Genomic DNA, 12,768 nt, shown 5'->3' with positions numbered 1-12,768 from the left:
AACTCATCTGCCAAGACAGCTGTTGCTAAGAAAAAGGAAGAGCAAGAGAACAAACGCATTAAACAACGTCACACATTGCTAGCCATGTACGCTCTGTTCAATAGTGAAGATAGGGCAAAGCTGCTGTCCGGTCGCGAACAAGCCCATGCCATCGAGTTGCTGGAGGAAGCGATGCAGGGCGAAGAGAAAACGGGCATCATTTCGGGAGTAAGAGACGGTACACCTCAGTTTGTGCATCGCCTGTTTGCAGAATATTTTGTAGCGTGCTGGCTGTATCAAAACATGGCCCGGTTCAAGCAGGAAAGTGTGTTCAAATCTCAAACCATCTGGGCACAGCCAATGAAGCAAGTGCGAGAGTTTTTCAATCGAATGATACTGCAGAAAAGCGAGGGATGTGATCTACACCGTGCTGTGGTGGATGGGTCCTATGATTTGAGTCGAAAAATTGTGAAGAGAAAGCTTTCCTCCCTGACTGTGAAGGATAGTGTTGGCCGATTGGCATTACACGTAGATTCCAGTAATGCGATAATCTTTAATGATCACTTTCTAAAGATAATTCCATGTGAAATAATCAATCAGAGAGATGGGCTGTTCTGCTGGAATGCCTTAGATTATGCATTTGTCTGCAACAATAACATTGCAATAAGCAATCTTCTTAAGTGTAGCGTACAGCTGAATGTGGAGATTTTATTGGATCAGCTGTTTTCCAACGATGATACAGATACTTTGATTATGCAGGGCATCACTTACGCCTGGTCTTTGCAGGGTTGTTCAAAAGTCGAAATCGCCGATGAAATACTCACTCGTGTCGTAGAACGTCTGCTAAACGAACGAATGCTAGATATTTACACTGCGCGTACGAAATTAAACTCGTTGTCGGTTTTAGAATTTTGCGCCAAATTTAACTTTGATCGTTTTTTCCATCAGCTTGTCGCACAGGTTGGTGCACCTCTGATGCAGAATATGGCCGCTGGTCTGGGCGATCGTTTATTCCAGATAGCTTTCGAGGGAACAGGTCACAAGTTTATTAAATATCTTATTGAACAGTGCAAACTTCCCTTGCCATCGATAAACGATATGCGTGGCTTAATCGATGGTGTCAAAAAGGCAATACAAAATGGTGATGTGGAGCTGTTTAAAATTCTTTTCCGGCAGCTGTGTCTGCAGCGGGAAATAATCTGTACGGCTGAAAACGACCTCATCGATGATATTGACAAAAAGATCTTTGAACCATTCGAAGTAGAATTTGGTTTAAAAAATGAATGCTGTGTACATCACTCCGGAAACGTTAAGCTCACAGTACCGGAATATTCATTTTTGGACGAAAACGTGAAAGACTACTTAATAGAAGTTTTGGTAACTACAGCAGTACATGTAGGAAACGTATCGATTGTTAGTTACATATTGCAAAAGATGAAAACGATCGTTACGAACAGGCTGATTGTAACGATTATGCGATTATTTCCCAAGTCGCAACCTTTGTGTCACAAAAAATCCATACCAGCGTTCAGGTATTTGCTCCACAAAACAATCGATCTTCGTAGTGTTGATGTAGAGGGTCGCAATTTGTTTCATATGATCGCTCAAAACGGTTGCTGCTACATGTTGCCCTGTCTGATGGAGCAAGGATTCGATCCGAACGAGGCTAATCCACAGAACGGCTGGAATGGTTTTCACTATCTCGTGTCCTGTTTGGATGAAGTCGGCTTACGTGTACCTAAGACATTCGTACGTCTTCTACCGTATCATGTCAATAGCGACTGGAAAACGGCAGGCCAGGATCTGTTTAACTTTGCAATCAATAGAACGCAGTGGATTGTTGCACAGTTGCTATTTCAAACGTATTGTCAGGCCCTTTCGAAGTCACGAAAACGGAGTGCGCTTTTGAGTTTGATTAAACGAATGCTGCGACAACATGAAACGGAAATTGTATTTAAGTTTTTGTTATTTGTATGGAGTTATAGTAGCTGGGCTGGGCTATCGGAGGATGAAAAGTGGCATCAAGTGTATGACAGTCTTCTTCGCAGGGTACCGGTTATTTGAAGTTGTATAATCTTCTAAGGAGAGATATAGGTTTACTATTTGAAATTACTACTTAGACTACAAGTCATTGTGGCATCGTAACTAAAAGTGGATAGCTATAGTTATATAATTTTTACTATGATTTTAATGATTATTTTAAAATAAACACTTTGTATGTTATATAAGTGTACTATTTATTTAGTTCAAACTATTTCTATGGACGAAAGAAAATAGTTAAATAAAACAGTAAGTTCGCCGAAAGTTTAAACAAAGGCCGTTACATTTTTCCCAGTACGGATAGTGTAGCGATGATCACTAGATGGCGAAGACATAGTCCTAGTATCCACCATTACGCCCTCTAGTGGCATTTCAACGCACTTTCAACACGTTAAATTACGTATTATGTCAAACGTAGCAGGCTGGAAGCTCACTCGTATCAGAGCAGATAAGTTAGTTGCAAGATAAAGTGAATGGAACACGGGGCATAAAATATGTGACAAGTGCGCTTACAATCAGTGTTCCTCAATCGTGCGGTGTGTGAGGAGTTAAAAACGGCTTTGCAAGACGTGTATGATGTGCTGTGGTACGGCGATCGTTTGCAGGACTCTGGTTTCGGTAAGTTTTTCTGAACAATCCCGAAGAGCATTCATTTTACAATAGCTTTCACATGAACTGGAGCGCTGGAAAAGAAGTTAAACTAACGCTAACACCGTTTTAACGTTCTCTTAGGAATTAAGGCTGAAACAGAAGAGTGATATTATACACGCTCTACATCAGTAACGTCAGAAGTATGGAACGAGTTTACACTAACAATGACGGTGGTCTCCCACCGGGGGGTTCCACTCCATCGTTCGCTGCTGTTCAGTTTGTCCTGAACACAGACAAAGGACGATCCACCCTTCATGGTAGCTCGTACCATCTTCGACTTGGAATGGTTATCATCCTCAGAGCCTTTCAAATGCACCGGCAGGACAGCGGGTTTAGCTTTACGATGGCAATGGAGGTTCCTGCCGCCGGAAAGTTTGACGACATTATGTACCATTATCGCTCGTCGGTCCGACAGGCTTCCGGAACCTTGTTCATACAGGCGAAACATAGACAAATTGCGGATAGTGAGGACAGTCCGTCTCAAAAAACCACAATGAAGCATCGGGAAGCAACGCAAAGCAAGAATACGGCACTAACAGAGGATGTTTTATTTGAAACGTGGGACTCCAACGCATCTTTTTCAATTCCGATGTATTTTATGTCATTTCTCGAAGTCGATCCACACCTTCCAGAGGACGCTCGGTACGTGCTCTGTACCAATGCTGCGCTTGATAAGAGCATCGAAAGCTTCTTTACGACAAACCAGCAAGAGGACGCCGTTCTGTTACAGCTATGCGACGATATAGGAGCCACGTGTTATCAGTTTGATTGTGATGAACCATTCCCAAATCTGGCTGATACGCTCAGAGACTCGTGTCTTGCTAAATTGGGAAAGCTTATCGCGCTGCACATGATGAAAGACGTTCTGATCAAGTTCAATGACGCGTTATTCTACACTTTCGCTAGCTTGATAAGCGAATGTCTGAGGCCATTGGAAAAGGAAAAGGACGAATCATCTGAAATCTCATACACGATCAAGGAAGATGACGAGCCTACAGATCCATCCACCCCAGCCGGAAAGCTTCTGACTGCGTTCAAAAGAGAATACGACATGATGATAGAGAAAAGTAAGCAAAAGAAGGATGTAACACGCCAATTAAAAATCAGGGTTGATAGAAATTCTTTCGCCAGTGCTCTTAGCGCAGGTGATTCAGAATGGAGCGCAAAGTTCAATGTGAAATTGCACAGGTTTTACGAAAAATTTGTGCTCGTATGTAACTCCTTGAACGAAGAAAAGCTACGTACACAAGCTATGACGCTTTTGCCGGAGTGGTGCAATGCCGAACACGGAACGGTGCTGGACAAGTTGCAGGTATTACTGTTTGAGGCAATGAAGAGTACGAAAACTGTCCCGGTCGACTTGAAGTTTGTGAGGGAGAAGTTTATGGAAATAGAGCTCAAGCCGAGCATTTCGCTTGTGAAAAGTAGATCTAACGAATATTTGACCGGCTGGATTAGGGAACATCCTCACATAAAAATAGATCCAGATCGTTTAAGGCGCTCTGAGCTGAATAGTTTTATTGCTAGCAAGAATGCTGGAGGAATGTATGAGTTCAAGTGCTCTCTGAGTATGGATGTGAGCTCTCTTATTGTAGAGCAGACGCTATCATTACATCAGTATGAGACACTGTTCATTGACAGTGCTTTATACCTTGAGAAAAAAGAAATGTTGAATATGCTGCATGACGTATTGTCTTACCTGCGGGATGTAGAACATCCAACTATAAAGCTAATAACAATTCGAGGGAGGTTTGAGCAAGAACATTTATGCGAAATCAAGAATCTATCTGAACGTTACCATCAGAAAGTAGTGATTGCAATGGAGACGGGAATCGCTGAAAACTTTGAACATGATAATCAAATAAGCTTAGGAGCAGTTGCATCATACAGTTCGAAAATGTCAAACATAGTACTCGAAAATCTCTCTAAGAACAATAAGAAACTGTCCGACTACAACTATCTGAAAGTAGAAAGGTTTACTATACATGATCTAACAGGCGAAGCAAAGAAGCAGTTGTACCGACAATATGCGAATCACGTCATCTTTGAAACAGTTATCCCGCTAGCCTGTATTATAAACGAAGAAGATGATTTGAGCTTTTTATTGAACGTGTTAGAGCTTTTCCACCAGCCTGAAAAGATGGCTAGGTACGATTCGATCGAACACAATTATGAACAGATTAAACCCTGGTACATTCACCGCCAAATCGTATCATTGGGAACTCCGCCAGAGAAAGAGAACATCACACAAAATGCCAACGTAACGTATAGTGCAAATCCATTTGAGCAGCAAGCAGAAGTTCCTTTTGCAGAGCTGGCTAAATATGTTCTTCATAATGATAAGGACACTATGTCAGATGTAAAGAAGACTCTAGCGTTGAGCGAAGAAACACAAGATCCTCCTGGTTGCCGGGATGACGAAAATGATGGGAAAGTTTAGGGGATTTTCCTAAACGAAGCTGGGGAGGGCAAGACCACCTACTTTACCTGGCTGGCCTGGCGCTTGTCAACGTACGATCAGTCGCTGTATGTAATCAAGCTGATCGCATTGGAATATTCGACAGATTTCGAACGTTTGAAAGAATGCGGAGTAGACCATTGGAACGACACACAGATCGTGAGGCTTCTGTATCGTTTCATTCACCTGGCGCTGTTTGTTCCGAGCGTCTGCAGGCGTACGATCGAAGAGACGGATGTCCACAGAGCTGAGGCCGATCGATGTGCGGAACTGATCAGCCTGTCAAATGGACGAATAGTGCTCGACGAGACAAAGACAAAAGATCTGACAGCGATGCAACTGATCGAGCTACGGTTGTTTCGAGAGAAGTTTAATCAAAACCAGCTCGTACTGATCCTCGATGGGTTCGATGAGATCGCCCCTTACTACAAGGATGTGGTGATGAAGTGTTTCGCTCGTTTCGCTCAGCTAGATGGTTTACGAAACCTGTACATATCCAGCCGTCCGTACGGATTTGTAGAAGCGTTTAAAAATGCCTTCAGCAACTGTAACATCTGTAAGTTGAAACCGTTTACAGAGGAAGATCAAATCTATTCGCTGCATCTATTTCTTCGCTCAAAGATAGCCGCATACAGCGATTGCCGTTTCGATGAGCTTATACCTGTGGTGGGAATTTTGTACGCCACAGTGAATTTCCAAGTAGGCACGATTCAAAATGTGCCGCTAATGTTGCACATGCTGTATGTCACCTTCTTGCCCAAAGTCCAGCGCTATGTGGACTTTGAAGCGCAGCAAATTTGTGGTAAAATTTTCATCGAAAAAGGCCTACCACTGCTAGACATGGTGGAAATGTACGTTGACCTAAAGCTGCGCATACACAATGTAGAGAAGGCAGGCCTAACCGATTCTGCCTCCGTTACAGCTGGGGCCAAGGAGATCGAGCAGCTGCTTGCGCGGGATGTAAAGGCAGAGCATGGACTGCTAGGCGCGTACGTCATGTTTCCGAAGTCGTGCTGGAATGAGCTGTTTACCAAGCAGCAGCTCAAGAAAGTAGCACTATACATGCATAACATAACACAAGGCGAGGACAGTGGGGGTCTCATTGATAGAATTCAAGACGGCATGCCCTCGTTTGTTCATCGATCGTTTGCGGAGTTCTTTGCAGCATACTGGTTGTCGCAGCACTACAGGCGAGTCCTGGGAAGCGTGAGCTTTTTCCGCTCCGTAACATTTTGGAATGACGATTCGTATCAAGAGATTCACACATTTTTTGAAGCAATGGTCGACAGACAGTGTAGCGACTACCCTTTCCATAATGTAATTAAAAAGCGTTCAACATCATCGGTGGAAGAAATCATATCGCAGGATCCGTCTGCAATCTACAAGAGAGATAGCGTAGGGCGTACGCCGTTTCATCTGCTGGCAAGATACTATTCAAAAGAGCTGGTGGAATTGCTTATGAAAAGGAACATTTTGGTGCGCGAGACCGTCTCGTTGAAGGATGAGCTGCTGCAGTGGAGCGTGTTGGACTACGCCTTTGTCTGTAATAATACGACGTATATAGAACAACTGTTAACACTCGGCCCCGATGTCAACATAGATGTTTTACTGCAACAGCTGCTGACGAGCGACATCGACCTGCTACTTAAGCGCTCCCATACTCTCGTGAATCTGCTAGAAAAACACGACGCCACGCGCGCCTTAACGCGACAGATCCATACACGCGTAGTGCAGCATATCTTACGCGACAGGCAACTGAACCTGAACGCTCGCCTTGAGAAACTTAATTCCCTGACAGTGCTAGAGTACTGTACGGAGCTCGGCGCGTATGATATGTTCCTGGAGTTTGTAGCACAGTCAGATGATCCGTACCGTGTGTTGGCGACAGACATTAATGGGCTATTTCAAAAAGCGTTCTTGTGCAGGGATACCCGCTTTGTATTCTATTACATCGAGCAACACAACTTTCCCCTCCCGTGGGTGGATCATTTTGCCGGATTTTCCAGCGTTTTGGTCAGCGTATGTGGATCGTATAAAATGTCAACGTTTAAAGTTCTTTTCAAACAGCTGTGTTTGCAACGCAAGATTCGATGCATTGATGAGTCAGCTGTTTTACACGAGAAGCTTCCAGATGCTCCAGGAGATGAACAGTTTAATCGTAGGATTGAGCAAATGCGTTGCTGTGTTGGCTCTGTTAGGGACATACACAATGATCTGCCAATTTATCAGGAAGGAATACCCTTTCAGGATGAATGTATCGTCGAATGTCTTTTAGCTCGAACGGTAGATATGGGCTCCATTGAGAAAACTGGTTACGTGCTGCAGATGACTGAAACGGTCGTGACAAACGAGTTGATAGAGAAGATTATGCGCTTACTGCCGAAAGGTGTCAGCCATAAAGAATCCATTGGTACGTTTAAATATCTTTTGCAGCACGCCACCAACCTGTACCAGACGGATAGCGAGGGTCGAAATTTGCTGCACTCGATCGCCCAACATGGTTGCTTCTTTATGCTGCATTGTCTCGTTCAGAAAGGGGTCGATGTATCGCTGGTAAATGCGAAAAACGGCTGGAAGGTGTTCCACTACATCGCATCCAGAGCAAACAATGCCCATTCGCTACATTTTGAAACTGATTCACCGAACATAATATTCAAGTACATGTTACAAACAGTACCGGGTCCGAGCGACTATTTGACGGCACGAGACATCGCAGGGTACAGTGTGCTGGATGTGGCAATAGTTAAACAAAACTTTAGTGTGGCTCGTACGATCGTCAACAGCCAGATTAGTCACGTGGTAGGTGGAGCAGAAGAACGGCTGCAGGCTTTGTTCGACAAGGTGACGCGTGTACTGACGGAGGAACACGAGATGAAGGTAACGAAGTTCTTTTGGTACTTGCATGAATACACGGAGGAGCATGATGAGTGGAGTGAGGTTTATGCCACTGCAGCGAAATGGAAATATAGCAAACCGGATTACACTTCCTCGTAATGATGAGGAGAGTGATCAGATAAGTTGTTGCGACGAGAGCAACGAGTAGGTTTGATACGATTTGAAATTTAATGAATATTGCGTTTACAACGGTTGAGTTTGGAGAGAGATTTAAATTGTAACTTATCGTATGAGAACAAGATCGCTGGCCTACAATAAACATACATTTCTGGAAACGGCCCGATACTTGTGTTCAACGATAAGCGTAAGCAAGACGCATAGGCGAAGGGTAGTAAAATAAATCTTTGAATTGGTACACTTAGAATCGGAATTCGGACACATTTCAATACCATCAAACATTAATATACTAATAAAACCGATTTTGTTTAATGAAGTTCGGATTTTATTCAGAACCATAACAGAAAACGTCTTGATTTACTTCCGAACGTCTTGGCATTTCCTAGAATTTGTGTTAAGTCTCACCCGGGTCACTCTGCCTCATCCGAAAAGAAATTGTATCAATTGCGCTACTTTCGCAAAGCATAGGCTCCCACAGACCGTGAACACTAGCGGGAAGTTTAATACACAATTTCCTTTTCCTTTTCCATCCTTTTCTCTCTTGCATAAACCCTCTTGCGGTTGGAGCTTAGGACTCTGAAGGCCTTTCCTTCGTGTGGCCTGGCCCGAGTTCCGCCGTCAATATAGGTTCTTTTGGTTCCTTGATTTACTGCAACTATCTTCCCTAGTTTCGGGTGGCACAATCAATAAAGCTGTTAGGTCTTCATGCCAGTTATGTGATCTTATTAGTACAGTCTTTCCCCGAGTTACGCGAATGATGCTTTCAGGAGGCATTCGCGTAACTCAAATTTTCGCGTATGTCAAATATCGCGTTTTTCAGCCATAATATAGTTGAGAATTAGTGATTAATTGAATGGTAGGCATCACCGTTACACCATGTACGTACATCATCCTGCACCCATATCACATCACCTCGCTTCAGAAGAGCCACATGCGGCCCGTTGATAAATATCAAATGAAATCAAATCCTGTAACTATGAATGTTGTAGCTTTCACAAACACTTTACAAACCTTTGGTAGGTAAGTAGAAAATGGACCGATTTAAATAACTCTAGGAAATGCTCAATCCATTATATTCTTAGCCCCGAACTCAGTTGCTTTGAGGAATGTGTGTAAAAGCTCCTTCATCAAAACGCTTCCCGCTCTCTTCCAATAATCTCTCCGGCTGCAATATTATGCTGCTTTTACACAAAACGCAAAAGATTCCAAGAGACGGTGTAAACACTTCTTATTTACGAATATCACAAATAATGCGATAGCAAGTGGGTGATGAGTACGACAATTTCAAATTTAATCCTGTTTAGGCACTTCCAGCAGTTCTCGCCTCGATTCTCTGAAGTGTAGAGGCTGCTTAACCGTTTCCGCTCTCGCTCTTACACTCTCGCTCTCAATTTCAAATGTCTCTCTCACTCGTCACTCACGCTCGCGTTCTCTCTCTCTCTCTCTCGTCTATCGTATGTACCGGTTGTGCGTGTTTTCATTTTGTTTTGAATTTCCGTGCCAGTCGGACGCACACCGGAGATCAAGTGCAACACGGCGCGAACTAGCCGGGAAGCTGCAGGTAACAAACTGTAAGCAAATGAACATCAACATCAACTAACAAGCTGTTTCTCTGCCTCGTCCTAACTATTGTGAGTATGAGCCTTTTGGTAAATGTGTACTGTGTTGTGTTTAGCATAAAAAGAATACGTAGTTGAATAATACAACGGCGTCATTTGGTCTAAAATTCACCATCTTGTTGTGGCCATGGCTAAGAGATGAAATAAAGAAAGTCAAACGTGTGTGGTCAGCATGCGGTCGTAATGTACGTGTGTGTGAGAGAGAGAGTGGAAAGGATCAGCTGACGAACTCCAAATTTCTTGGGTGCAATGTTACCTCGCCAGTGTGTGTGTGTATGTGAGTGAGTTGCATTGTTTATATACCACATTTGCGCAGATGTTATGAATAAGAAGTACAAATAACGATTTGTTGTAAAATGTTCCATTATCTGCCCATACAATTATATGACAAAAATGTTAAACATGCAATACACAAACGCAATACAACAATTATGCTGTGGAAGGGTAGTTTTCCTTGGATTTCGCTGGCTCCCTGAAACTCACTTCCTGAAGTACGGGAGATGGAAACATAAAACCAAATAACAAACACCCCTCACACACTCACACGATCATACACAAACATTTTGCAACACGAACCCACATGCAGCGGCCCCCCCAAAAACCGGCTTTCAAGATGCTGCGCGCTCGCTTGTGTGTGTGTGCGTGTTTGGTGTGAGACGAACGAAAACGTTGCGAATAGTTTGCGAATCCGCGAGAGTGGAAGGTAAACGAGTTCCATGGTGAACTTACTTGACCGCAGTCACCGCGAAGCTTCCAAACGAACCGTTGTCTTGGGGGTCGATTTTGGGTTTGCCGATAACAGTTTCTAAACATTTCCTCACAGAATGTATTTCGAAGTGACAAAATTCAATTTAACCTCATGTTTTGGTTTCATATTATTTATTTCTCTTTCTCTCCCTCCCATTCGCATTCGGTTGATCTAGTTTTTGTTGCTGATGCTGGCGAGGCTGTCCCGTGCCCAACAGGTGCCTAATCGCAAGCAACCATAACGCCATGTAACGCTTCGTAACGCTTCGAACACAGTGTGCATGGTCGCCCGCTGGAGGAAAAATCGAACCACACCACACTGTGGCCAGTAGTGGTGGTGGGAGGCAATTGTGTAGTTTTTATGTGTGTGTGCGCGCATGAGAGAGTGAGAGAGAAAGAAGTGGAGGGGAGATTAGCTACTGCTGCTGCTGCTGCTGCTGCCGTAGGGCTTCGGCAACAGCAGCGCAACAGCACCGGGCGCAGAAGTAAACGACGCGCGGTGCGTATTAGATGCTGCTTAGGAGAGCGTAGTGCGCTACATAGCCGGGACCGGGAATCTGGTGCAGTTGTGGTACGGTGGGTCCAAGTGGTCCAAGCGGCACATCGGAGGAAAGGGAGAGAAAAATAAGTGCTCTGCGCGCGCGCGTGTGTGTGTGTGTGTGTATGTTCCAAAGCCAACTTCGATCTCTGTGCCCGATCGGTTGAAAATTGATGGTGGTGTGATGTGGTGGTGTGCTTTCGTGCGTTCGTCCGTCCGTTCGTTGTGTGTGAAGCAAGCAAAAAAAAAAGTGTGAAAAGCGAATGAAAATGATGTGAGGGCAGCGGGAAAGTGTGTGTGGTGGTGCAAAAAATAAGAAGCAATAGTTGTAGCAATAAAACAGAGGCGAGCAAGAAACGTGGTGCGGTGCTTACGGGGCGGCACAAGATCGTTTGCCGCAAAGTGAAAGCAAGTGATGGCAAAGGCGAAGTGTTAGATTGCAACGTACAGTAAGGGCCGCCAACGGGTGGTATAAAGCGAGCGAAAGAAGCAACAACAAAATATACAGAGCGAGAAAGAGAAAGAGAGAGGGGGAGGGAGAGAGAAGTAACAGAGAAAACGGAGCAAAACAGGGAAGGAAAAAAATAGCAACAGTGGCTTAGAGAAAGAGAGCGGGAGAGCGAGAGAACAAAGTAATTTAACAGGTAAGTGAGCTACAAAATGTGATAAAAGTGTTAGAAAAAAAAGCGGGCAAATAGTGTATATTACATAAAAACAGCAATTTTGGCATGATCTTGCTTTTGTCGAGAGTGATAACAGGGCTGCCGCACCAAAGCACCAGGGCTTACATTACCAAATGTAATACCATCACAAACACACTGCACAGCCACTCAAATAGCACATTGATTGCTTCTGCTGTTTAATTCTACAGTGCTGTACGCAAAACCTGCTGGAGAGTCTAAACTTGAAAGAAGTTATTTTACAAAAAATAATCAAAATTTTAAACCTTTGATGAGTGCTTGTTTGCTGTGCAGTTTGTTCGCTTGTTTGTCCGATTCAGTGCTAGAGACTTATCAAGTGTCATGGATATGTACTGGAAAAACTGCGATACTGAGCCGTCTCGCGCCATGTCCGCGGGGGTTTCAGCCTCAGCATTGCAGCGGTACCCACTTCCTTCTTGGTGTTGTGCGGTGAGCCGGGCGACCCCGCTGCAAGTTGTAGTTGTATAAGCTTTTATGCTGTCCACCCACCTTCCTTGCTTCGCCCTGCTCCAGCAGCATGATGATGCACCGAAGCATAACTTGTTTTGCTCGCTTAAGCCTCGCTTTTCTGTCTCATTTCTTTCCTTCTCGGTGTTACCTTTTCTAGCTCGTTGCGGTCAGAAGCCAGCAAAAGGCCTCATAAAGCACCACGCATGCACGCACGCACCGTACGGAAAGGAAACTGGCCGCCGACAGGGGAACCGAGTTAATGGTCGAGTAAGAGTGCAGTGAATACTGAGCTGCAAAAAGGCACAGTCTGTTTGGTTGTGAGTTGATCTACCCTGTTCATATTGAGATGAGATATGACATTATGGAGTAGTTTTAATAGCTTTTTTTATTACTCAAAAGGCAAGATAGTTTCCCAAGCCTAGATATTTACATCAGTTCCACTCAATAATGAACTCAAAACAAATGGATAGTAACTACTACTTCCATTTCATACTTGCTATGGTTACTGCTGGCATTGATTTTGGACGAATCGAAACAAATTCCCCTTATCATCGCTCAATGTGGTGCGCTTTG

At 44.0% G+C, this 12,768-nt stretch overlaps 2 protein-coding genes across 8 annotated transcripts in view; both read left to right on the top strand.

The window, feature by feature from the left end:
- Positions 1–2,446: 2,446 nt before the first annotated feature.
- On the top strand, positions 2,447–5,125 carry LOC121600186. Of its 3 annotated transcripts, XM_041928584.1 has the most exons (3): positions 2,447–2,637; positions 2,752–3,737; positions 3,802–3,875. In XM_041928584.1, exons 2-3 carry the CDS (start codon positions 2,813–2,815, stop codon positions 3,846–3,848), a joined length of 972 nt encoding a protein of 323 aa, XP_041784518.1. In that variant the 5' UTR covers positions 2,447–2,637; positions 2,752–2,812; the 3' UTR covers positions 3,849–3,875. The 3 variants fall into 3 exon arrangements, with proteins under 3 accessions (XP_041784518.1, XP_041784516.1, XP_041784517.1); XM_041928582.1 differs by having other exon boundaries at positions 2,752–5,125; XM_041928583.1 differs by lacking the exon at positions 2,447–2,637 and having other exon boundaries at positions 3,650–3,737; positions 3,802–5,125.
- A 4,502-nt stretch (positions 5,126–9,627) lies between these two features.
- Positions 9,628–12,768, top strand: part of LOC121599325 (diacylglycerol lipase-beta-like) — a 29,263-nt gene continuing 26,122 nt past the window's right edge. The window contains exons 1-2 of one of the 5 annotated variants that reach the window (XM_041927051.1): positions 9,628–9,771; positions 10,683–11,688. The gene's annotated coding sequence lies outside the window, so the exon portion shown is untranslated. Of the gene's footprint in view, positions 9,772–10,568; positions 10,586–10,682; positions 11,689–12,417; positions 12,513–12,768 lie in introns of those variants that run through there. The other 4 variants (XM_041927052.1, XM_041927053.1, XM_041927054.1 and 1 more) reach the window with 4 other exon arrangements.

Source organism: Anopheles merus, chromosome 3L (assembly GCF_017562075.2).
Source record: "Anopheles merus strain MAF chromosome 3L, AmerM5.1, whole genome shotgun sequence".
Classification (NCBI taxonomy): Eukaryota; Metazoa; Arthropoda; class Insecta; order Diptera; family Culicidae; genus Anopheles; species Anopheles merus.
The sequence above is the reverse complement of the archived record's forward strand: the minus strand, read 5'-3'. Positions and strand labels throughout refer to the sequence as shown.

Bases quoted from the DNA above. Each gene is read 5' to 3' on its own strand.
- LOC121600186 (XM_041928582.1), top strand. From the start codon at position 2,813: ATGGAACGAGTTTACACTAACAATGACGGTGGTCTCCCACCGGGGGGT.